The 25,382-nt window shown below is 45.0% G+C and overlaps 1 protein-coding gene across 3 annotated transcripts; it reads left to right on the top strand.

Moving 5' to 3' along the window:
• The first annotated feature begins 221 nt into the window (after positions 1–221).
• Positions 222–25,382, top strand: MGST3 (microsomal glutathione S-transferase 3). 3 transcript variants are annotated; one of them, XM_005663147.2, is made up of 6 exons: positions 222–302; positions 19,058–19,181; positions 20,467–20,540; positions 21,526–21,583; positions 24,061–24,133; positions 25,133–25,382. In XM_005663147.2, exons 2-6 carry the CDS (start codon positions 19,065–19,067, stop codon positions 25,264–25,266), a joined length of 456 nt encoding a protein of 151 aa, XP_005663204.1. In that variant the 5' UTR covers positions 222–302; positions 19,058–19,064; the 3' UTR covers positions 25,267–25,382.

Raw genomic sequence — 25,382 nt, 5'->3', positions numbered from 1 at the left:
AAGGTGGTGACATTTGCAGAAAGGAACAGATGAACTGACTTGAGAGTGGGAGGGGCAGATCTGTGAGCAAGCGTAAGGAGGAAGAAAAGTCAGTCTCCGTCTCAAAACCAAGTTCCCAGAGGTGGCACTCAAAAGGCGCTCTCCCGCACTAGGAGCCCTGCCTTCCGAGCCTGGCCCCTTGCCGGCTGGGAGGAGGCGGGGACTGCTCCAGGCCACGCCCCACTCTCCCAGAGGCCAAGGGCGCAGCTCCTACACTTCCCTGTGCTGCTGAGTTCTGCACCAGTCCTGTAGAGGTGATCCAGGTGAGTTCCTGCACCTGCAGGCAGTGAGGAGCACGGGCCTTGAGGGCACTTCACCTCCGCCTTTGGGACTGCCCATATCTATGCTATCCCGAGCTGGGTTGGAGCTCGCTCGCTCTCTCTCCGTTTTTGCCTGTAGATTTCTTTCTACTTTTGCCCTCCACCTGCCCTGCCTCCTCCCTTGATGTAGAGGGTTGGGAGCCAGAGCGGCCTTGCTATCTAACACTCTGGGAGATTCTCAAGGTCATTCTTCCTCAGTTCTTTCCTTTTCTCTGCACAGACTGTGCAGACGCTGGGCTCCTTCTTTCTATCTACCGGAGCCCACCTGACCTTGCCAACTTCATCTCTGGTATACAGGATGGGCGGGCGGGGCACTGCAGGGGCGATTGTCAGTGCAGGCCTGAGTGATAAAACTGGCTTTTAAAGTGGCCTGCGAGTGTTCCCAGTGCTGCGCCAGTGGCGGATGTCGATGTGTTGCTAGGGACCTTCCCAGGGAGCCTCCCGGGGAATTGTGTTTGTTTTTCTCCCTGCCTCATAGAAACCTTGGTTCTCGGTTTGTATTGGAACCTGCAGTGGGTCATTTCCTACCGCTGCATTTAGAGCAAGAGATGTCTCAGGAGAGGAGGTGGCATCTTCATTTAGGTTCTGCCTTGGATTTCAGAATTTCCCTCATCTGGTGCTGCTGCAGGAAGCCCCAGGACCGCAGTGGTGGGGCATCTGCAGGGCGGTGGTAGGGGCTCGAGACGGGTTGGTGAGTCACTCCCCTGAAATTCTAGCTTCTACTAATACTTTCCTTGGGAGTCAGGAGTTTACCGATACATTGTAGCTTAGAGGACAACTGAGTGTGGGAAAGAAGGTAAAAGAAAAGCAGAGACAGGAGGGTGGGCAGGAAGAGAGAGCTAGGTTGTGGCCTTAAGCCCCTAACTGGAGAAAGGGAGTTCTGGAGGGAAGGACATTTACTGCTCTGCAGATGTATGGCTCTCTGCAGGTGCTGTGGACCTGGGTGTGGTCGTGTGGAATTGCGGCAGAGTTTAGATTCCTCTGTGGAGCTGGAGCAAGGGCATCTCTCCAGACATCTGTAGATCGGGGGGAGCCTGCAGTTTCTGGCAAACACCCAAAGTTATTGGTCAGAATTTAGTTCAGTGGATTCAGTAATGAGAACATAGTATCTGAGTTAGGGGGTCAAGAATGTTTATTCTCACAGGAGTGAAATTTAACTGAGTTAAGCTTTCACCTAAAATCCAAGCAAATACTTTCATCCCACAAGACTTCCTGTTAAGCTTCTCTTCTGACACAATGTTACAGAAATGGAAAACTTTGTCAAGGATTTTTTTTTAAACCAATGTTACTATATATAAAACAGAAACTGATAGTGACACTGTGGCCAGCCATAGACACTGTACTGTCCGGGCTTCCTCAGATGAAGGAACAAAACTGGAAAGGGGCAGTCTTCCTCCTTATATAGACTTAATACTGCCGGCTTAGGCTTCTGAGGAGATGCATTCAGTGAAGGGGAACCTCTTAACCTGGAGGATAACAAAGAGACTGAACCTACATGGAGAAATCTAGAAATGAAGTGGATGACAAATCAGTCTGTCAAAAAGTAATTTTAGTCCCTACTGCACAGCTAGCTATATTTAAATATATTGTTCCCTATATTTCTGTTCAGATATTCTGAATCAGTATTCAGAACACCATTGCCAGCCACAGTTGACCATGACCCATTTAGCATTTTTAGAAGCAGTATTTGTTTAAAAAATATATTCTGCTGTGGTTTTTGCACCTGATTTCATTAATACTACTTATGAGTATACTATCCTACTGAAAAAGAAGAATTCAGCAGTTATCAGGTAGGTTATCGCTATTTAACATAGAATTTTTGAGTTTCCCTTGCTATCTCTTACAGTGTCTACCTACCTATCTTCCTCTGGGGAAATTGTGTACCTTCTAAATACATTTGCAAATACCTTTAAGGATTTCAGTAGTTAGGATCATAGATCCCCCGGTTACCCTCTGAGTTCTTTCTAGAGTTGACCTATTTGTTAACTGGAACTTGTGTTCTAATATTTTGATGCCTTTTTAAATTTTGTAGTGATATTTTATTTCTCCAGCCTAAGAAATGTGTATGTTTATGGCACGGCTTCATTCTAAGCACATACGGGCCTGAAGAGTTAGGCTCTGGTGTCAGGCAGAAGCCTGCAACCTATGCAGTTCCTTCATTCAGAATGGCTGGTACTCTAGTGGGGAACTCAGCAGCCGCTAACAATTAACTGCAGTCCACCCATATGTCTTGTGATGTAAAATCCAAGTGGTGTCAATGTGACTCATTAGAGGATTTTTTTCCCTCCCTCTTGGGGAAGTCAGGGCTTAGTTTTACTCTGTCCCCTGGGTTCCTATGCAATGCCAGTTAAGGGACAGGTTGTATGGAAATCATGATGTAAAAATGAAGTGCCAATTTCCCTGTTGGAAGATTTTTTTTCTTCCTTCCTTTAATCTCGCTTCTGTTGTCATACCGCAGTGCTGATGCCCATTAAAAAAAGGGGGAATAAAAGTTCCATTTTGGACCTTTTCCAAGTTTTTTTTTTTTCCTTCCAATTAGAAAGATCTCAGGCTTTAATCAGGCTTTAAACTCCATAGACTTGGAGTTAATTATTAGCTTTCTATTCTCGTTAATATATTTTATGCTCAAGAGAGGGTCTGGGGAGGCAGAAAATTTCAAAAGAGATCAGATGTGGTTAAACTTGCTTCCCAACTTCATGGAGAGACAATATAGCCAAGGGTTAAGCGCATGGGCCCGAGAGCCAGACTGCCTAGCTGTGTGTGATTCCTGGCTTTCTCTGTGATAGCTACATGAGCCTTGGCGGATTACTTAACCTCCCTGGTGTTCAGTTTCCTCATCTACAAAATGGAATAATGATACATCATAGGGGAAGTTCCTCTTGTGGCTCAGGGGAAATGAACCCGACTAGTGTCCAGGAGGATGCGGGTTCCATCCCTGGCCTATCTCAGCGAGTTGAGTATCTCGCATTGCTGTGAGCTGTGGTGTAGGTCACAGATGTGGCTTGGATCCTGTGTTGCTGTGGTGTAGGTCGCAGATGCAGCTGGGATTCCGCATTGCTGTGGCTGTGACATAGGCCAGCAGCTGCAGTTCTCTGGTCTGGGAACATCCATGTGCTGCAGGTGTGGCCCTAAAAAAATAAATACAAATTAAAAAAAATAATATATCATAAGGATGCTGTGAAACGTTATATGTGTTAATATTGATAAACTACTTAGAACAGTGTTTGGCAAATAGTAAATAATGTATGTGCTAATACTTTGTGTTATTAATAATCATAATATTTTTTATGGCTGCACCTGCAGCATATGGAAGTTCCTGAGGTTGAATTGGAGCTGCAGCTGCCGGCCTACCCCACAGCCACAGCAACACCAGATCTGAGCCGCATCTGTGACCTACACCACAGCTTGTAAGCAACCTCGGATCCTTAACCCACTGAGCAGGGCCAGGGATTGAACCCACACCCTCATGGATATTAGTCTGATTCTTAGCTGGTGGGAACTCCCAATAATCACTGATTTCTCCTACCACTCTTCCTCCAGTCTGTATCACTGCCCTTTAGCCAACACCGCTGTGCTTTTTCTTCCTTATACAAGAAAAACCCTTTCCTGTCTCCACATCAGTGTCCTTGCTGTTTTCTCAACCTGCATTCTCACTTCCACATCACTGTTTATGTCTTTCAGAGACCTTATCTCAGTCTGTTGCCCTCCTGTTCTATGATCCTCCTGTGTTGCTCCTTCCATTTGACTCTGTATGCTAGAGGGTCAGGACCATGCTTCTCAATCTCAGTCACCACTGTAGCCCTGCGTGGTAGTCGGCATTCAGTATGGGATAAATCAGGGAAGGAATCCTTCTCAGGCAATACTGAGGAAGATACTCAGTAGCCGGTGTGGACTTAAGGCAAGCATTCCATTTAGGTAAAATGGTTTGTCCTGCAGTGACTTTGTCACATCAGCTCCCTTGAATAAATTGCTATGAGATTTTTATTTTCTTCTGCATCCTGTGGCTTCTCCCCCATTCTCTTCCTTATCCTCTGAGATCAGTGCCTTCAGAACATGAGAATTATCCTGCCGCCTGTGCCTGGGATCCCACCTCCCCAGAGGCTGGGCTCCAGAGGTCTAGGCCCAGGGCCTCTAGGTGAGGCATTAGCATATGAAGAAACTCTTGCCTTAAGGTGTTTTGTGTCAAGAATCTGTTTGGGAAAGTTTGTCATCACACAAACAGGGGAATTTAGGATTTGTTCTGTCTTACAATCTACTATGCTTAGATTCTTGAAAGAACTAAATTGCCAGTTTTTCCCAGGAGAGATTCAAGTCCATTTAGGCATGTGTGTTTAGTGCCTTTTCACACAGAAGTTAAGACTCCAGAGATGAAGAAAGCAGGTCGTTTGCTTATTTGGCCTTAGCAGAGTTTATTTGTATCTGTGCAGGCTCATCCCACATAACCAGGAAATGTTCACTTGGACTTGAGCATCATGCTGGCCCTCCCCCCACCCCACCCCATCTCCTGCAGCACCTGCTTCCAGCCAGCGTAGTTATTAATTGTCCTCAGTTCACCAAAGTGTTGGAATTAAAATGACATGTGGAACTTGAATGTGTCATACAACCAAGCTGAGGCTATTTAACTATAAGATGAATATATTTGGATTATAGGACATTTATCTCTTAAAAATGACAGATTTTCCATCCCCCCCAGCTTAGAGTTTGCCTCCACTTTCCAAGTGTTCTGCCAGCAACATTGCTGAGGAATTAAAGGGGATGAGAAACTGGGGAAGACCCATGTTATGCCCTTCCTCCGCTGTTTTCCTCACCAGAGTTAGGAATCGAGTGCTAGACAATTAATGGCCTGCTTGTTCAACTAACGTTTCATTTTTAGCCGTTGGAGAAGTATCTTCTGAATATGCAGTGCAATTGTGGGGAATAGTTATTTTTCCTCACCTGGTTACTATTCCTTCTCTTAACTGTCCATTTTAAAAATCTGGCTGCCTTTTGAAACTTTGACACTCAACAGATTTTATCATCTGTTTATTGTAGAAGTGACCGGACTGGCATCTTGAAAATGTAGGATGGACCCAAAGAAATTCTGTAACTCTCCTTCTTTCTCTCTCATCATGGAAACGGAGATTTACTTTTGTGCTGCTTCACTCCAGGCTCTTAAATTTCTCCATGTAGCTTTATATGGGCTCAGCTGTCCTGCCTAGAAATAATTTGGGGGACTGTTCCTTTGTAGAAACATTTGGAAGCAGAAATGAGGCTGGGCAACTATTTCATTGAAAGGGTGCAGGCTGGGAGTTCACATTGTGATGCAGCAGTAATGAACCTGATTACTATCCATGAGGATGCAGGTTCAATCCCTGGCCTTGCTCAGTGGGTTAGGGATCCAGCGTTGCTGTGAGCTGTGTTGTAGGTCAGAGATGCAGCTTGGATCCTCCGTTGCTGTGGCTGTGGTGTAGACTGGCAGCTACAGCTCCAATTGGATCCCTAGACTAGGAACGTCCATATGCTGCAGGTGCAGCCATAAAAAGAAAAATAGAAAGGGTGCAGGCTGAGTGGACCCCGAGCACAGCCTTGGAATTTTTGGAACCACCTCACGGTACTGGGGACTCATGGAAGTCCATTTAATATAGTCAGACGCAGCCCTTAACTTATCATCCTTGTATTACTCTCATGAAAATGTCATGTAAAATAAAAGACTGTATAAAGGAAGATTGGAAGAGTTCCCTGGTGGCTCAGTACGTTAAGGATCCAATATTGTCACTGGTTGCTGCTGTGGTACAGGTTCAGTCCCTGGCCCAGGAACTTCTGTGTTCTGTGGGTGTGGCCAAAAATTTTAAAAATAAATTAATTAAAGAAGATTGGGTTAATAGCACAAGCAGCCAAATAAAGACTCAAATGAAACATTACAGAATGGCTCCAAGTTAGTCCATAGGTGTTTTAGCACTGTCCCATTCCTGAGGCATAAAATAAAGACTATGTTGAGAAATTGCAGGACATTTGGAGGAGAGCAGTCTTACAAATGGAAGTAGGGATTACCATTGTCCACGCTGGCTTTTATTTATTTGTTTGAGGGCAGAGAGAGAGCTGAGGAGTTCCCATCATGTCTCAGCGGTAATGAACCTGACTAGGATCCATGAGGATGTGGGTTCAATCCCTGGCCTCGCTTAGTGGGTTAACGATCCTGCGTTGCCGTGAGCTGTGGTGTAGGTCACAGACGTGGCTCGGATCTGGCATTGGTATGGCTGTAGTGTAGGCTGGCAGCTGTAGCTCTGAGGAAGTTCCCTTAGCCTGGGAACTTCCATATGCTATGGGTTCGACCCTAAAAAGCAAAAAAAAAAAAAAAAGTGAAAGTTGAAACGTTGAAATCCTCTCTCCCTTAAAATATTTCATTGATTTTCATTTAGTAAAAGATAAATTGTTGTAACTTTGTGGCTCAGAAGTCATAAATTATTTGAGGCAGGTGCCCACATTATAAAGCCTGCCTTTTGCTCCATTCGTGCAGTTTTGATTGTGCCCTGGGGAATTTCTGTTGGCAGTGAAGAGGGACTGGAGTAAACAGTGAAGGAGAGCTTTCCCAGAAGTATTCCGCTGGATATTGTTCTGGAAGTTCTCTGAGTAATCCTCTTGTAACTCAAGGAACCCCTGCCCCAGTGAGATAAGCCAAGAGGTGGCAGAAACAAGAATTGGAGGAAAGGTTTAGCACAGTGTAAGCACTGCAGAAACCGTGTTTCCAGGAGACTGTCAGTAAAATTCCTTTGCCAAATAATATAAACTCCATGTTGTTAACTCAGGCACTGGAATGGAGCATATCTTCAAGGGGTGAGACTAACTGTGATGCATTTTAAGTCCAAGCTTGATCACTCCTAAAGTGAGACTTGACAGTATTGCCTTGTAATTTTTTTTTTTTAATTTTTTGTGGTTGTTGCTATTTCTTGGGCTGCTCCCACGGCATATGGAGGTTCCCAGGCTAGGGGTCGAATCAGAGCTGTAGCCACCGGCCTACGCCAGAGCCACAGCAACACAGGATCCGAGCCGCGTCTGCAACCTACACCACAGCTCACGGCAACGCCGGATCGTTAACCCACTGAGCAAGGGCAGGGACCGAACCCGCAACCTCATGGTTCCTAGTGGGATTCGTCAACCACTGCGCCACAACGGGAACTCCTGTAATTTTTTTTTAAATCCACTGGACCTACTCATTGGCTGCACCAAAGAATTGTTGCCCCAAATACTATTCCATTCTCCATGCTGTTCCTTAGACTTCAAGGCCCCACCGGTCACCAGGGTACCAGGGTTCTCTGATCTCCTCTTAGGCACCCACTGTGGCCTGGGGCTTTTCTGCTGCCCCTTGTCCTATACCCTACCTGCTTCAAAATCCTCTTTCTAGTTTTTTTCCCCCCAATCTGGTACATCCTCAAAAAGTCACATTTGGCCAGTAACAAATATTTTAATGAAAAAGTTATGGGGAGTTCCCATTTTGGTGCAGTGGAAACGAATCCAACTAGTATCCGTAAGGATGTGGGTTCGATCCCTGGCCTGGCGAAGTGGGTCAGGGATCTGGCATTGCCATGAGCTGTGGTGTAGGCCAGCAGCTGTAGCTCTGATTTGACCCCTAGCTTGGGAACTTCCATATGCCGCAGATGTGGCCCTAAAAAGCAAAACAGTAAAAATTTTAAAAAATTTAAAAAGTTACAAACATAAATGCATAAATGCTGCTGGTTAAAAATTATTATAAAGGAATTCCCCATTGGCTCAGTGAGTTAAGGATCTGGTGTTGTCACTGCTTTGGTGTGGCTTCAGTCCCTGGCCCTGAAACTTCTGCATGCCGTAGGCACCACAAAAAAAAAAAAAAAAAAAAAATTACGGAAATAGGTAGGTTTCTAAAGTATTCTCAGAATGTATACATATCCCAAGGCAGAGCTCCTGTAGCCAGTGAGGGGTCTCTCAAGGAAGAAAGGCTACATGGGATGGGGTAGGACTTGCACAGGGCCTCACTGGCAGGATGAGACACGGTGAACACATTGAGGAGGGAGGATTGCCTGAGATGTATTGCCTCACAGCCCACTTGTCTCTTAACGCTCAACCGGTGAGCCTCTACTGTCTACCATTCCCCTAAAACCTGGCCATCGCAGGCTCCCCCTCACCAAAGCCAAGAGCTTGTTCTTAGCCTGTTCTCAACATGCTTCTCAACAGAGGTGTCTACTTCTTCCTTTCCAGAATTCAGTCTCTTCCTTACATTGAGGCTCTGCCATTCCTGGTCCCTTTCATACCTAGAAAGCTCTTTCCCTGTGTAGGAGCTGCATCCTCAGGAAGGCTTGCGTGGTTAGTGCTGGAGCATGTTTGCTTGGTCAGACACCTTTCCCTTTGGAAAGGGATGCTTCCTATGCTGGCACTCAACAATTTCACACCTTTTCTTCCTCCACACATCTCCTCTTAGTCCCTCAAGGGAGAAGCAGGAAGTATTGAGTGTCAGGTGGCCTGTAAAGACCCTCTCATAATCTGGATCTGTCCTTTCCAACTTTATCTCCTTCTGTTCCCACCACTCAGTGGGACCCAAGCTTTTCCTCCCCCAGGGCCTTTGCACTTGCTGTTCCCTCTGATTGGAATGTTCTTGCCCCCCAACATGGTGTGGCTGTTTCTTCCTCACTCATGGGTCAGTGCAGGTGTTGGCCGCAGGCAAGAGATCTTCCCCAGAGGATCCTGCTGGATTACCCCCCGCCCCCCATTCCCTCACTGCCCTGTGTGTAGTCCGTGACAGTCACCACTCTCTCAGGTTGAGTTTGTTGTCAGTCTCCTGTCATCAGTGGCATGTCAGTGCCCACATGGAGAACAGGCTTGTGGTTCCTGAGGAGGAGGAGGAAGGAGTGGGATGGACTGGGAGTTTGGAGCTAGTAGGTGCAAACTATTACATTTAGATTGGATAAGCCATGAGGTCCTGCTGTATAGCACAGGGAACTATATCCAGTCACTTGTGATAGAACATGATGGAAGAGGATATGAGAAAAAGAATATATATATATATATATACATATATATATATATATATATATATATACACGCACCTGTATATTTATAACTGGGTCACTTTGCTGTATAGCAGAAATTAATAGAATATTGTAAATCAACTATGCTTTAAAACTTTAAAAAAATTTTTTTTAAAAAGAATGTCAGCAACTTGAGATTAGGGACCCCATCTTGACCATTGCTGTATCCCTAAACAGTACCTGGCATAGAGGAAGCACTTGGTGTATTGTGGTTCAGTAAGTGAATTAAGTGCTCTTGGACTCATGCTGTCCACACTAGGAAACTAATGCCCTGTAGACTCGTTTATGCTGTCCGCATCAGGAATCTAAGGAGACCAGCCTTTTGCCAAATTTGAATCTATCCCAAAGAGTATCAGAACTATTTTCTAAGTCAGAGCCCATTATTGATTTGTAGAAAAATCAATAGCTCCTTATTTAGGAAGTATTGCATATGTGGACAGACATGTACACCTGCCAGGATGTACAGTATGTCTTTGTGTTTGGACTAGCATTTTCTTTTTTGCCTTTTTTTTTCCCCCCTAAGGACATACCCGAAGCATATGGAATTTCCCAGGCCAGGGGTCAAATCAGAGCTGTAGCCACTAGCCTACACCATAGCCACAGCAATGCCAGATTCGAGCCTCGTCTGCAACCTACACCACAGGTCATGGCAACCCTGGATCTTTAACCCACTGATCGAGGCCAGGGGTCGAACCTGTGTGTCCTCATGGATACTAGTCAGATTCGTTTCGGCTGAGCCACAATGAAAACTCCTGGACCGACATAATCTAATTTATCTCATTTGACTCTTCAGACTACTTTGTGAAGTGAGTAGTTAGTATTCTCCCATTTGGTGGAGAAATAACATTCCCAGGCTCCAAGAGGCTGGGTCTGAAACAGATATAACCCTAGAATTCCCAGTGTCTCTACTCCCATGGATTTTCCCATAGGAAAGGCAAATAATAAACAGTATTCAAGGAGTTCCCATTGCAGCTGAGCAGTAACGAACCCAGCTAGTATCCTTGAGGGTGTGGGTTCGATCCCTGGCCTTGCTCAGTGGGTTAAGGTTCCGGAGTTGCTGTGAGATGTTGTGTAGATCACAGATGTGACTCGGATCTGGGGTTGCTGCGGTGGTGGTGTGGGCCAGCAGCTGCAGCTCCAATTGGACCCCTAGCCTGGGGACTTCCATATGCCTCTAGTGCAGCCCTTAAAAGACAAAAAAAAAAAAAAAAAAAAAAAAAAACAGTATTCAAGTCTGTTAGGATAAAGACATTATTCCCCCAAAGATCTCTACTATTTAAATAAGTGATGAGAATTTTCTAAATAAAAACTAATTCCTTTTAAACTTTCAATTAAATGTTCTCCCAATTGAACTATTTTGACTCAGGATTTCCAGCAAATGGCTAACTAGAAGCATAAACTTCTGTAATTACTAATGAGAGAACAGAAACATTTCTGTCCTATTTCTGCCTTTCCCCAACCCATTTCGTTTGATTGGAGAGGAGGGGTACTTAGTTTCTAATCATTGTTACAAAGGGAAAAATCTGGAATTAGGTGTTTGTTACCTTATTTGCCTGCTTCCTGGACTAGAACATGAGTTTCCTGAGGGCGGGGACAAAAGGCCGGCTTGTTCGTGTCTTCATCTCCAGCTCCTGGCCCAGTGAGCATTACATCGTAGGCACTCCATAAACTTGAATAAATAAACAAACGCACCCTCAGCTCCATGCAGGGATGCGCACATCTAGCCGCAGGGAGGGTTTGAATGACTGCAGTTTGCTCATTTCCAGAGCACTGGAAATCTACTTCCTCTTGAATATTCCTACTTTTTAGATAATTTAACACAGCTGGCTACTAAGAGTTCAGAAAAGGAGGGAAATAGGAGTTCCCTTTGTGGCTCAGTACATTAAGAACCTGACTAGTGTCCATGAGGATATGGGTTCGATTCCTGGCCTCATTTAGTGGGTTAAGGATCTGGGATTGCTGGCATGGATCTGGTGTTGCTTGGCTGGCAGCTGCAGCTCCATTTCAACCCCTAGCCTGGGAACTTCCATATGCCTCAGGTGCGGCCCTCAAAAAAGAAAGAAAAGAAAAGGAGGGGAATATATATATAATTCTAAGCTTCATTTGCTATTTTAAAATAGTAATTCTAAATTCTTAAATGTATTTCATTATCATTTATTCAAACATCCCCTTTTATGATTGAACTAGGGCAAAGATGGTTAATAACACATTAATATATACATAGAATCTGGTATAAAACATTTGCCAAGTACTTACTGTGTGTCAGGCATCGTGATGGGTGTTTAGAGACAGTGTCTCCATTTAATCTTCCCAACAACGATATGGGGTGGGGTAGGTGTCATTATTATCTCCATGTAACAAATGAAGACACCGAGCTGCAGAAAGACTCAGCAGCCTTCCCAAGGACACACAGCTAAGAGTGTGAGAACTAGATTCTAAGCCCAGAAAATTTGATTCCAAAATTGCACCCTTACTGGCAAGGCCGTCTCGGGCACCGCACATGACTGATGAGAGACAGGACTGAGGCTAGAAGTCAGGTCTGATTCTTTGGTTCTGTGTAATATATTGCCTGTTCTTCTGCCTCCTCAGTTACTAATTATTGTTGGACCATTTTTTTATATATCTTTTTCGATATATATTTTCTCATTTTGGATATTATAGAGAAGTACCAAGGAAAAATCTATAATTCAGCCATCTGCAATAATTGTGCTTATGATTTTGATATTTTATTGTTTCATTTTTTCTGTTATTGAGAAAACTAAGATACACACTTTTTTTTTAACCTAAGTTTGTTTCAACATCTTTCATGTTTGTGTACACTAATTTTTTCGGTGATTTCTTTTTGACCATGCCTGCAGCATGAGGAAATTTTCCCAGGCCAGGGATAAAACGCACACCACAGCAGTAACTTGAGCCACAGCAGCAACAATGCTTGATCCTTAACCACTAGGCCAACAGAGAACTCCTGTACACACCATTTTTAGTATATGTATATGTATATATGTATATATATACCCTTCTATTTAATTGGAGTATTATTTAATTAGTCCTTTTGGACATCTGTACCATTTCTGATTTTGCTGTTATAAATAGTGCTGAAGTGAATGTCTTTGAACCAAATCTGTTTGCATTCCTGATTATTACCCCAGGATAGATTCCCAGTAGAATTTATGAGCCAAAGATATGGATGATATAAAGCATATTACCCACTGCCAGGCTATCCTCCAGATGGTTCTGCTTTACACTCCCCATAGCAGCATGTGATATTGCCAACTATCTACTTTCAAATAAGAACCCAGGAGTTCCCGTTGTGGCTCAGTGGAAGCTAATCTGACTAGCATCCATGAGGACGCAGGTTTGATCCCTGGCCTTGCTCAGTGGGTTAACGATCTGGCGTTGCCGTGAGCTGTGGTGTAGGTTGCAGACAGGGCTCCAATCTGGCATTGCTGTGGCTGTGGTGTAGGCCAGCAGATTCAGCTCCTATTTGACCCCTAGCCTGGGAACCTCCATATGCCATGGATGTGGCCCTAAGAAGACAAAAAAATAATAAGTACCCAAATCTGGCACTGTCACTGCTGTGGCACAGGTTTGATCCCTGGCCCAGAACTTCCTTATGCTGTGGGCACCACCAAAAAGAAAAAAAAAAAGGAAAAACACCTAAATAAATTTTCATTTCTACAAATCATAAATTTTAATCTTTACAGCTGATGTGTGATGAATCTTGAAAACTGAATGATGATTAACAAATGTTAATATACAACCAAGTGAGTTACAAGGTAATCCATGTTGCTTGTGAAAATTCAGCTCAGAAAGAACTGTTGGACCACGTGCTGAGTGTCTAGCATCATGTAGAAGGCAACGTTTGGGGCAGAGTCCCCACCCCAAAAAATCTTATCTTAGTGGGTTGATTTAAGGGTTGCTGTTGATACAGAGCAGGTAGGTAATCAACAAACCAGGGTGTGGGGTCCTATGAGTGCTCACACCAGAGAGAGGTTATATGCCACTTATCAGCTTCTTAAGCCTCTGTGGAGAGCTATCTGCTGGCTGCAGGGCTGGCCCAGCCTTGGGTGTGCCTGGGACTGCCTGGGATGTGGCCACCATGAAACGAGTTGCCTCCCCTCTCCCAGGCCAAACACCTGCACCCCAGCCGACAAAAGGGTGGCAGTGTCCATCACTTTGCCCTGGATGCCTCTGAAAATAAAGGTTCAGCAGATAATTTTTTTTGAACCCTGAGTGAATTAAGCTGATTCTTTCCTCTAAGGACAAGCCTTAACCATTTTTTCAGTCCCTATTGAATTTACATTTTCAGGAGCTCTGGCAACAGAGCTTTTCACTGTATTCTGATCTCCTCTTTCTCCAGAAATTCATACATCCAGTTGCTTCCATTGTTTTTTTTTTTTTTTTAAACAATCTTGTTTTTTTGTCTTTTGTCTTTTTTAGGGTCGCATCTGCGGTATATGGAGGTTCCCAGGCTAGGGATCCAGTTGGAGCCATTGCTGCCGGCCTACGCCACAGCCATAGCAACACCAGATCAGAGGAGAGTCTGCAACCTACACCACAGCTCGTGGCAATCTCGGATCCTTAACCCACTGAGCGAGGCCAGGGATCGAACCTGCAACCTCATGGTTCCTAGTCGGATTCGTTTCCGCTGCACCACATTGGGAACTCCTTTTTAAACAAATTTTATTGAAGTATAGGTGACTTACAGTGTTGTGTTAGTTTCAGGTGTACGCAAAGTAAGTCAGTCATGCATATACATATATATCCGCCCTTTTTCATATTCTTTCCCCATATAGGCCATCACAGAGTATTGAATAGATTTCCCTGAGCTATATAGTAGGTGGCATATATGCACCACTATATACAAAATCAATAGGTAACAAGGACCTGCTATATAGCTTGGGGAACTCTTCCATTGTTTTAATAGATACTTTGAGGGGAAGAAAGGAAACTGACCTTGGTTAGGTACACACTTTATGCCAGCCACTGGGCCAAGTGGAGGGGTCATTCTGAGAGCCACCTGGACATACAGGTTGCTTCATTTATTCCACAACTTTCTATCAACACATGCTCTATGCTTGGCATGCAGGATGCCAGACAAACACCATTTCTCTCGCAGAGGAGCTTAGTAGCTGATGCAATTGGCTGCTCTCTGTCCTAACCCTGATCACGCCGGCAGTGGAGTATGAAGCCAGACTCCTCTCTCAGTCAAAGTGCAGGGAGGTGTCAGGGAGAGCTGAATGGACTTGGCCTCTGCACCTGTGCAGATGTGTCCTCAGCTCCTGCAGGGGGAGCCCCCAGGACTGCCTCTCTCCTCCCACCCCCTAGCACTCTCACTGTTTCCTGACTGCTTACACGGTCCTTTGCCAACCACCCACTTGAGCACTAGACTGTCGTCCCCCTTAAGTAAATTCTCTGCCCTTCAGAGGTTTTATTCCTGGCTCTGCCCCATCCAGATTCCTTTTCCCTCAGTGCCTAACACCTTAGCAAAGTGTGAGGAGGGACACCTCCCAGATTGCATTCATACTTGGGAAGAGGAGCTCAGTCGTAAACATTAATTTCATTTTTGTTTGTTTGTTTTTTGCTTGTTTAAGGCTGCACTGTGCAGCCTATGGAAGTTCCCAGGCTAGGAGTCGAATGGGAGCTACAGCTGCCAGCCTTCGCCAGAGCCACAGCAACACTGGATCCTTAACCCACTGAGTGAGGCCAGGGATCAGACCCTCATGTTCATGGATACTAGTTGGGTTCATTACTGTTGAGCCACAGTGGGAACTCCAGTAAACATTAACTTCTAATTGCAGATTTTTGAGCAATTGCCTTTTCAAGGGTTCACAGCCTTAACTACAAACATCCACTCAAGAGGTGCTTCTCTGTCCTGCCACTTAACTCCTCCTACTCATGCCTTTAAAAATCAGAAAACCAGAAGCCAGTGACTAGGCCGCCAAATTCTAATGTTTGCTGGGTTTGTTGGAGTAGCTGAGGAAGAATTCTGAAAACTGCTCTAGCTTTAGCTCTGCCCTCATCTGTCTACTTGAGGCTCCATTTATTTCCTTTGCTGTAAAAAATAGAGTTTATGGGTTTTTTGGTAGTTTGTTTTTGCTTTTGCTTTTTAGGGCTGTACCCTCGGCATATGGAAGTTCCCAGGTTAGGGGTCAGATTGGAGCTACAGCTGCCGGCCTACACCAGAGCCACAGCAACTCAGGATCCAAGTTGCATCTGCGACCTTTGCCACAGCTCATGGCAATGCCGGATCCTTAACCCACTGAGCAAAGCCTGGGATCGAACCTGCATCCTTATAGATCCTAGTTCGGGTTTGTTAACCACTGAGCCATGACGGGAACTCCCAGTTTATGGGATTCTAGCAAAGGTTTAAAACGAGCTGCAAAGTCTGCGCCAACACAGGATGATCCCACACTGAGGGAGCCCAATCTCCTGTCCAAAGGTGAGGTCTTGATGGACTTTCAACTTGCAAAGTTTGACCTAAGCCAGTTATGCCTAATTATATCATTCTTAAACAGGCGGCTTTTGACAAAGTTAGAGACAGCTTCAATTTACTTACTTACTTATTTATTTTTGGCTGCACTCATGGCATGTGGAAATTCCCGGGCCAGGGATCAAACCCATGCCACAGCAGTGACATTGATGGATCCTTAACCCACTAGGCTACCAGGGAACTCTGAGACAGCTCTATTTTCAGCAGCCTATTTGGCCCAAATGTGCTGAACTCTAGAGCTATCAGGTCATCATGTTTATTTATTTTCAAAGAAGTGTTCAGTATTCACCCCATGTTTTTGTTTGTTGTAATAACTGCTACTAAAGCTTCCTCTCTGAGCTGATTTTCTAAGCTCTGGAAATGATTAATTCTAAAAGAGAATGAGGGCAAGGAAACTGGGAAGACAGCCAAAGATTCCTTGTTCTCTGTGGCCACACAGGATGGCCCGGGAGAGGCTGACCTGGAAGGAATTCCCAAGCCGAATCACAGGGACTCCCTGCTCCAGTCTGTGTCCCCTAACATGGAGGACAGGATGGCGGGTGCCCTTTGGCAGGCAGCTCTGAGCAAAGAATGCAGAAGGGGAAACTGATGAGAATTACTGTGAACCGTTGGGGGGAGGGGGTGGACAGATTGTAGGACTTTGGCCCCAAATGTAATTTTGCAGACCTAAGGGAAACTTATTTTAAAGAATTGAGGCATTTCTGTCATGGTCCAGTGGAAATAAAACCGACTAGTATCCATGAGGACACAGGTTCGATCCCTGGCCTCATTCAGTGGGTTAAGGATCCAGCATTGCTGAGCTGTGTAGGTCGCAGATGAGGCTTGGATCCCGAGTTGCTGTGGCTGGCAGCTATGGCTCTGATTTGACCTCTAGCCTGGGAATCTCCATATGCTGAGGATGGGGCCCTAAAAAAGGCCAAAAAAAAAAAAAAAGAACTGAGCTGCTTCACAGCCCCAGAGTCCACACTAAGAAAAGTGCTGTGACCCCAGGGTTCAGGGCAGCTCTGTCTTCAGGTGGGATTGCATGGGGACAATGGAACTAAATTAGTATCCAAATTTGAATTCCAGTGACTTTCTCTTTTAGACCTTGGGAACAATACTTAACCCTTGGGTGCTTTTTGGAAGATGGAGCTATTACCATCTTTTTGGGTTGCTTGTGAGGATGACTGGAAACATTTGGGGGCAGGAACCCTCCCAGGCCTACAGGAGAGATTGTAGCCAAACAGTTATCAGGGATGGACATTTTTTTGTCCTCTCCTTTTTTTTTTTTTTTTTTTTTTTTGCTTTTTTAGGGCTACACCTGCAGCATATGGAAGTTGCCAGGTTAGGGGTCGAATCAGAGCGTAACTGCCAGCCTATACCACAGCCACAGAAACACCAGATTGAGCTGCATCTGTGACCTACACCACAGCTCAGGGCAATGCCGGATCCTTAACCCACTGAGCAAGGCCAGGGATGGAACCACGTCCTCATGGATCTTAGTTGGGCTTGTTACTGCTGCCACAACAGGAACTCCAGGGATGGACCTTTTAAACAGAAGGCTTCGGACCTGTGGCAGCCATGCACGTGATGGGCCAGCAGCGAAGGCCCTCTGGAAGCCGTGTAGTTCTTTCCTGCCGTGTTCTGACCCTTTTAATGCCTGGTGATAAATGCCCAGAGAGGTTGGAGGGCAGCACTAACCTCCTTGAGACTTTTAGGGCTTCCTCCCACCCACCAGGTTTTCCTCTCCTTGATACCCAGTTTGTTTCTTTCCTTCTTTCTTCTTTCCTCCTGGGGCAGGACACGAGCTAAAAAGAGCTGAAATTATCAAACATGGGAAAATGCTGAAATTAGCTTTTTCTCCAAACATTTTATTGTGGAACTTTTCAAACATGCAGAAAAGCTGAAAGAATAGTAGATCAAACATCCATACAGCTGCCACCTGGGTTCTTTTTGTTTGCTTTTTTTTGGGGGGGGTGGTGTATAGCCATACCTGTGTCAAGTGAAAGTTCCCGGGCCAGGGATAGAATTCATAACAAAGCAGCAAGCTGAGCCACTGCAGTGACAATGCCAGATCCTTAACTCACTGAGCCACCAGGGAACTCCCCACCCAGGTTCTATAATTAATATTTTGCTATATTTATAATATCATTCTTTGATGCTTTTCAAAATACATTGCATTGCAGACATCAGAACATGTCCTGGGGTTAGTTTTGAAGTGATGATTTGATGAACAAGCAGGATTCTCTAGGAGTTGCCCAGAGCCCTACTCTGCTTTCAAAACACAAAAACTGATCCTTTCCCTACCAGTGTAATATTTTTGCTGCTGTATCAGCACCTGCCCCAAACTGAAGGGAAGTCCTAAGGTTCCTGTCCTCATAGTGTCCCCCAGGCCAACAGGCAAACAAAAAACTTGGAATCACGGTGTACTTACTGTTTTATATCCCGCTTTTCCCTCTTTCTCTCTCTCTCATAATTTAATATATCCTTTAGCATTTTGCCTTGTCAAATATTTTTTCAAATTGTGCTTTTTAGGAGTTCTCTTTGTGGCTTGGAAGTAATGAACCTGACTAGTAACTGTGAGGACATGGGTTCGATCCCTGGCCTCGCTTAGTGGATTAAGGCTCTGGCGTTGCCACGAGCTGTGGTATAGGTTGCAGATGTGGCTCGGATCCTGAGTTGCTATGGCTCTGGTGTAGGCTGGCAGCTGTAGCTCCAATTCAACCCCTAGCCTGGGAACCTCCATATGCTGCAGGTGCAGCCCTTAAAAAAAAAAAAAAAAAAAAAAAAAAAAAAAAAAGACAAAAACAATAAATACATAAGTAAATAAAATAGTGGCTTTTAAAATTGTGCTTTTTAGTGGCCACATGCTCCCATGGCAATGACAACTGCATCAGTATAGATAAATGTTGTAAATGCAGCATTGATCAAAAGAACCCAGGCACAAAAGGACACATGCATACAATTGTGACCTTTTCTGTGTGTACATTCCAGACTTGAGTAATTACTGACATCTGTTGTGTGGTGCACAGTAACGTCTCTAACTACCTCTTAGAGCCGTCACATCCCTCACACCTCTTTGCTCTGTAGGGATACATTTGCTGTAATGAAGCATCGAGTTCCAGAGGCTTCCTGCTTCACGGAGGCCGCCACGCCGGGTGGCTCCTAATGTGTCCTTTCTTCCACAGAGTCAGGATGACTGTGCTCTCTAAGGAATACGGTTTCGTGGTTCTGACCGGCGCTGCCAGCTTCATAATGGTCGGGCATCTAGCCATCAACGTCTCCAAGGCCCGCAAGAAGTACAAAGTGGAGGTGAGTGGGAACACGGGGGTGCCTTCGTAGGCCTGTGGGGGGCACGCACTTGTTTTCCGTCGTAGGGGAGAGGTGAGCAGGTCATGATCAGCAGTGGCAGTTTCAGGATTGTACCTGTTACAAAGTCTGCCCCTTTCAGGCGAGAAGATGGCAAGAAACATGGGCCCTGCTGGAAGGTCATTTCCATCTAGTTTTACTTTTCTCTCTGTAGAAAGACCAGGTGTGCTTTTGGCTGGAGAAGTTTGCTAGGAGGTGTTACTTTCTAAAGAGGGCTCAATAGCGATTACTTCCTCGTGTGCCATGTAATTCTTTATTTTTAATTTTTTTTTTTTTTTTTTTTTTTTTTTTTTAGGGCCACACCTGCGGCATACAGTTCCCAGGCTAGGGGTCAAATCAAAGCTATAAATGCCGTCTTGTGCCACAGCCACAGCAGTGCCAGATCTGAGCTGTGTCTGTGACCTACACTGCAGCTCACAGCAATGCCAGATACTAAAACCACTGAGTGAGGCCAGGGCTTGAACCCTCATCCTCATGGATCCTAGTTGGGTTCGTTACCCCGAGCCACAACACAGACTCCCACGTGTGCCACTTTAAAATGATGTCTCTAGATGATTTTCGTTTTTCAAGTCGAAAAGAAGTACATGGCTCTGAGGTTTGCTTGGCTTTAGACATCAGACAGAGGGGAGAGGTCTATTAAATGCTTCCTTTAGTTCTGGATGATCTAGAAGGGATCATTACTGAAGACGTCCCTGGTGAGCAATTTTAAATGTCTGTTTCTGTTTAGCAACTTATAATTAGGCTCCCTAAGTAGAATGCCTTTTAAAGATTTTATACCCAGTCTCTCTCTCTTTTTTTTTTAATGAACACATCCATTAAAATTCTCCAACACTCTATTTCTGTTCCCCCACTAAGAGAAACCTTAAAAGGATGTGGTATTTATTTGATGACTCTCGGGAAGGAGCGTTTTCCCTGTGGTATCTGTCATGCATCCCAAAGCCGCAGGTGATGGCCTAATGTCAGTGAAAAGCACTGCATTTGGCACAAGCTGCCTCCCTCCTGTGTAAGGCGCTGACATACGTTCCTGTTACTGGATGTTAATTGACACAGATTGAATCTGCCTCTGTGAACAGAGAGCTTTGTCTCTGCAAGTGTTTAAGCAGAAATGGAATGATCATCTCTCCAGGTTAGGACAAGGAATGCTTTGGGATAGCTTGTCTTTAAGGTTGATTTTCACCCTCAACGCTGGGTGCCACGCTTGACCATTGGATGCCATGTCCTTTCACAGTATCCTACCATGTACAGCACGGACCCTGAAAACGGACACCTCTTCAACTGCATTCAGCGAGCCCACCAGAACACGTGAGTACTGCCGGGCCCCAAAGACATCTGCAGAGTGGGTGTTTTCTGTCTAGCGCCTCAGCCCTTGATACAGTGTGTGCTGAGCAATAGTCATGATGACAGTTCATTACAAGTATCATTTGAGGCAGAGCCTCCTTGCCTGCCCGCTTGCATCTCTTACAAGCGTCCTTTCTTAATAAATCTGTTTCTTGCCGATCACTTTGTCTCTCGCGGAATTCCTTCTGCGCGGAGGCATGAAGAACCTGAACCTCAGTGAGTCCAGAAACCGGAAGTAAACCCCCCAACAACAGAAGATGTTAATGTAGCATTCTTTATTCCAGAAAGAAGCCCACCAGACCACTGAACACCAGCTTTGAAAACAGTACAAGCTTGCCTCTATGCTGATCCTTATGTGCAGCCCTATCTTTCACTCCCGCAAACTATAAACCTACCTCCCAATCTCTCCTAAGGGGAGCACAGTCTTTAAGGCATTAGCCTGCTGTTACCCTCCTTTGCCTTGTAAAGCAATACAGCTATTTTTTTCTCCTTTGCCTCCTCGCCCCAAGGTATCATTTGAAAAATGTATGTGAACAGATTAAATGTTAAGCAAAATGAAGAGTTATTAAGATGGTGGGATTCTGGATAATCTTTTCAAAAATGTCTTTAATGCTGTATTACTCTTCTGCAGTATTACAGCTCAGTCCCATCTACACTGATACTGAATCTTGAGCTGTGTAGATTGGGACATCTATTCTGATTCACCAGGACCTTCCTTTGTCAGTTTGTTAGATGTGAGGTTGACTCATTGTGTTGAGTTACCTCTGACCCCAAGTAGAGCAAAAGAAGGTGGATCTTAGTGGCCACGTCTTTCCCCTCTAGTCACTGTTTATTTTTACTCTCAAGTTTCTAACTTGGCAAGTAAGAATGTCAAGGGTTCCTAGTTTTGCATAGACATACTTAAATAGAACACTTTAAAAAACAAAACAAAACTTTCTATCTATTCCAGGTTGGAAGTGTATCCGCCCTTCTTATTTTTTCTAGCCGTTGGAGGTATTTACCACCCGGTAAGTTTTTCCATGGGGGTTTCTTCTAATTGGATTTAATTCATTGAGTGGCCCTCAGTGAGGGAAGAGGAAATGAACATTTAATGAACATCTTGAATGTCTAGGTACCAAGTATTTCAAAGAATTTCATTCAGTTACTTCTTACAAAGTTCTTTAAAGTAGGTAGAATTTACCCTGTGTTTTCCAGATAATGAGAAATCTCCTGGATACTATGTAAGTTTCTCAAGGTCAAATAGCTACAGAGTAGAAGAATTAGAATTTGAACCCAGGTCTGCCTGATCCCAGAAAATTCATGACCATCAAGTTTTCCTTTGCGGTATTTATTCATGCAACAAACATTTCCTGGACACCTGAGGTTACTGCAGTGGACTGAATAGGCAAAGACTCCCAGTTTCATGGAACTGACTTTTAGTTAGGGTCACAGACCAAAAGCAATGCAAGTACATTATGTAGAATGCTAGAAGTTGGTGTGCCCCACAGAGGAAACAAAAGCCTGAACAGAGGAAAGGAAGACAGTGTGGAGTAGAGTGGTCAGGGAGGAGGGCTTTGCTAAGAAGGTGACAGGTAAGCAGTAAGGTGAGCGAGCAGGTGCCTCTGTCCCCAGACATTTCCAGGCAGAAGGGGAGCAAGGGCAAGGCTCTGGGGCAGGAGCTTGCCTGATCTGTGTGGCGCACAGTGAACAGCACAGCTTCAGGGGTGAGCAGCAGGTGAGGGTGGACCATGGCGCTTTGTAGGCCACTGTGGCCATTGAGAGCCCTAGCTTTGGTCTCCGCTACACTTTATCTAAATAAAGCAAGGTTATCTCAGCCTGATTGGGTTTCCACAGAAAGTTATTTCCTTTTCAGGGGCCAGATTCCCCTTCACTAAGCTCTGACCAGAGTGCTGGCACTTCTGCTTCTGAGACTTTCATAATAAGCCTCTGGTCTTTTCCTGAATGGCCTTGTGCTACTGTTGTAAGCTACCAAAACAGCACATCAGTGGCTCATGACCTTGAAGTCTTGTATTTTTTTCAAAGAACTATCTGCTGCTCTCTTGGAGAAGATGTTTCTTTCTTGTGCCTCTAAAGAGCCCCAGTTCTAGCAAGTAACTAGACTAGCTGGTCTCTCTAGATCAGGCATCACCTGATGTCACCCGTTGCTGTGTTCCTGTCCCACTTCTCAGTTCCCATTCCTTGTGCTTAGTTCTTTAGAACACTCTAAGACTACCCTGAGGACAGCACCTAATATTGCTCCTGGTTGGCAGGGTCATGCAATGTTAAAGAGTAACCTGGCGAAGACTTCAGAGCTTCTAGAGAGTGACTTATGGGCCTAGGTTTTTGTTTATAGCTGTTTTGTGCTCTTACTGATATTTAACTTTCCCTAAAATCATCCAAACAAACAAAAATTCTATAGTAACTTTACCCCTTCTGATGCCACTGCCGAATTGGGCACTCGGGGGCAATGACTCATGTCCTCATGCACCCTCTCTTCCTCTTGCCTGCCTCCCCCTTTTGACCAAATGGGTCGGGCACCCCAAGAGGGCACCCAAATGGAAAGATTTTTCCATCTCACTTGAGTTTTTACTCTCGCTTCTCAAGGGTGCTGGGAACGAGGGGACTTCCCCCTCCCAGTGCTGCATATTCTAAGGTTCACAACCCGCTCTCCCCACTTCGTCTCAAGGAGCCTCATGCATATGCATAGACCCCACAGCCTTTAAACCCCACCCCAATTCTGGGAAGGGGCGGGGCGCTCCTCTCTGAGACAATGCCAGACATGCGCAGCAGCAGCTTCGGGCATGCGCAGGCCAACTCATGTTAACAGGGCTTATCCTCTCGTCCTGACTTTGGTCAGTTTCTTCTTTTGGGTTCCTCTATGACCCCGAGGCCTGCCTCTCCTTCCCCTGTGATCCAGCACACTGAGTCTCCCACGGCAAGCCGAGAGGGTCCTTCCTCCCATCCCACCTACCTAGGAGAAGGCCAGCACCCACCTCCCAGCTCCCTGAGCAGTTCATAGAAGGATCTCAGTGCTATGATGTTCCTGATTGAAACAACTGTATTCTACCCTAACTTTGGTAGGGAGTATTTTACCATATCCATGAAACGGTTAACTTTGTGTTAAAAGGTTGTGTAATCAATCCTAGATGTGTATAAAAACTGCCTGTCTGGAGTTCCCGTCGTGGCGCAGTGGTTAACGAATCCGACTAGGAACCATGAGGTTGCGCGTTCGATCCCTGCCCTTGCTCAGTGGATTAACGATCCGGCGTTGCCGTGAGCTGTGGTGTAGGTTGCAGACGCGGCTCGGATCCAGCGTTGCTGTGGCTCTGGTGTAGACTGGCGGCTACAGCTCCGATTCGACCCCTAGCCTGGGAACCTCCATATGCCGAGGGAGTGGCCCAAGAAATAGCAAAAAGACAAAAAAAAAAACAAAAACAAACAAAAAAAAAAACGGAAAACTGCCTGTCTCTTTAATGCAAATACTAATGGAGCCCTTTTATTTCAGCGTATAGTTTCTGGCTTGGGCTTGGCCTGGATTGTTGGACGAGTTCTTTATGCTTATGGCTATTACACAGGAGGTAAGTACCCACTGGCATCTGACAAGGAAACAAATTTAACATCTTAGCCTACTGTATGTTTCTGTTCAGCAGAGTTTAAGAGAAGGGAAAGTAACTTGATTTTCTTAGGTGAAAGATCTGTTATCTTCTTTCTTTTTACTAAGCTTTGAATAGTAACAAAACTCATTTTTATTGAGAATTTGAAAGGTGTCATTTGCTATTCCAAGATGCTTTGCATGTACAGTTTAGCCTTACAACAATTCTATAGCATGGATAATATTATCCTCTTTTAGAGACGAGAAAACTGAGACTTAGAGTAAGGCTCTAGATCACACAGCTACTAAGTATAAACTAGAAAGCCAGGATTCAAGAGTTCCCCTTGTGGCTCAGCAGGTTAGGGACCCAACTAGTATCTGTGAGGATGCAGGTTCTATCCCTGACCTCACTCAGTGGGTTAAAGATCTGGTGTTACCATGAGCTGTGGTATAGGTCACAGACATGGCTTGGCCCCCCACGATGCTGTGGCTGTGGTATAGACTGGAAACTGAAGCTTTGATTTAACCCCTAACCTGGGAACCTCCATATGGTGGGAGCACAGCCCTAAAAAGCAAGAAAAAAAAAAAAGGAAAGAAAGCCAGGATTCAAACCCAGGCATCAGACTCTGGATCCCCTGCTCCTAATCACCGCTCTAACTGGTGTGCCTGACAGAGAGAAGGTGGGGAAAGACTTCTGGCTGTACTTAACCTCTCAGAAGAGAGAAACACTCTCAAACGTCCTGGAGCAACAGTTGCTCTAATTATTATCCCATAATTTGTTTTGAGGTCCAAAGCTATTGTGACACATGACTTTGCGTGCAGGATCTGACATACTGACAACTTAGACCGAAGAGTTGGTTGACTTCTTAAGAGTCAATGGTCCAGTGTACAACCCCAGGTGCCTTGATGGGATGGCTGGTATATGTTGATGATGTTGTCATTCTGGAGCATCCCCAGTAACTTCTGCTCTTTCCTCTTTTTTTAGAACCCAGCAAGCGAAGTCGGGGAGCACTGGGCTCCATTGCCCTCATTGGCCTCATGGGCACCACTGTGTACTCTGCCTTCCAGCATCTTGGTTGGGTTAAAACCGGCTTGGACTGTAAGTCCAAGTGCCATTAGAAAAGTATAGGGTGTTTGAAAACCCTCATTCATTTCGAGTGACTTACTTTTATTTCCAGTTACTTTTTTTCCCCTAAATATAATAAAAACTTAACTGGCCTCGGCCTCATACCTAA

The sequence above is a fragment of the Sus scrofa genome, chromosome 4, assembly GCF_054392235.1.
Source record: "Sus scrofa isolate SSC_HxYL_T2T_F1_AM1 chromosome 4, Sscrofa_HxYL_maternal_Yorkshire_Landrace_v2.0, whole genome shotgun sequence".
Classification (NCBI taxonomy): domain Eukaryota; kingdom Metazoa; phylum Chordata; class Mammalia; order Artiodactyla; family Suidae; genus Sus; species Sus scrofa.
Note: the sequence above shows the minus strand (reverse complement) of the source record. Positions and strands in the feature narration are given on the sequence as shown.

Excerpts from the sequence above, each read along its gene's own strand:
- MGST3 (XM_005663147.2), top strand. The coding sequence starts at position 19,065 with ATGACTGTGCTCTCTAAGGAATACGGTTTCGTGGTTCTGACCGGCGCT. Across the intron at positions 20,541-21,525 it reads CAGCGAGCCCACCAGAACAC|GTTGGAAGTGTATCCGCCCT; the intron begins GTGAGTACTGCC and ends TATCTATTCCAG. Across the intron at positions 21,584-24,060 it reads TTGGAGGTATTTACCACCCG|CGTATAGTTTCTGGCTTGGG; the intron begins GTAAGTTTTTCC and ends CTTTTATTTCAG.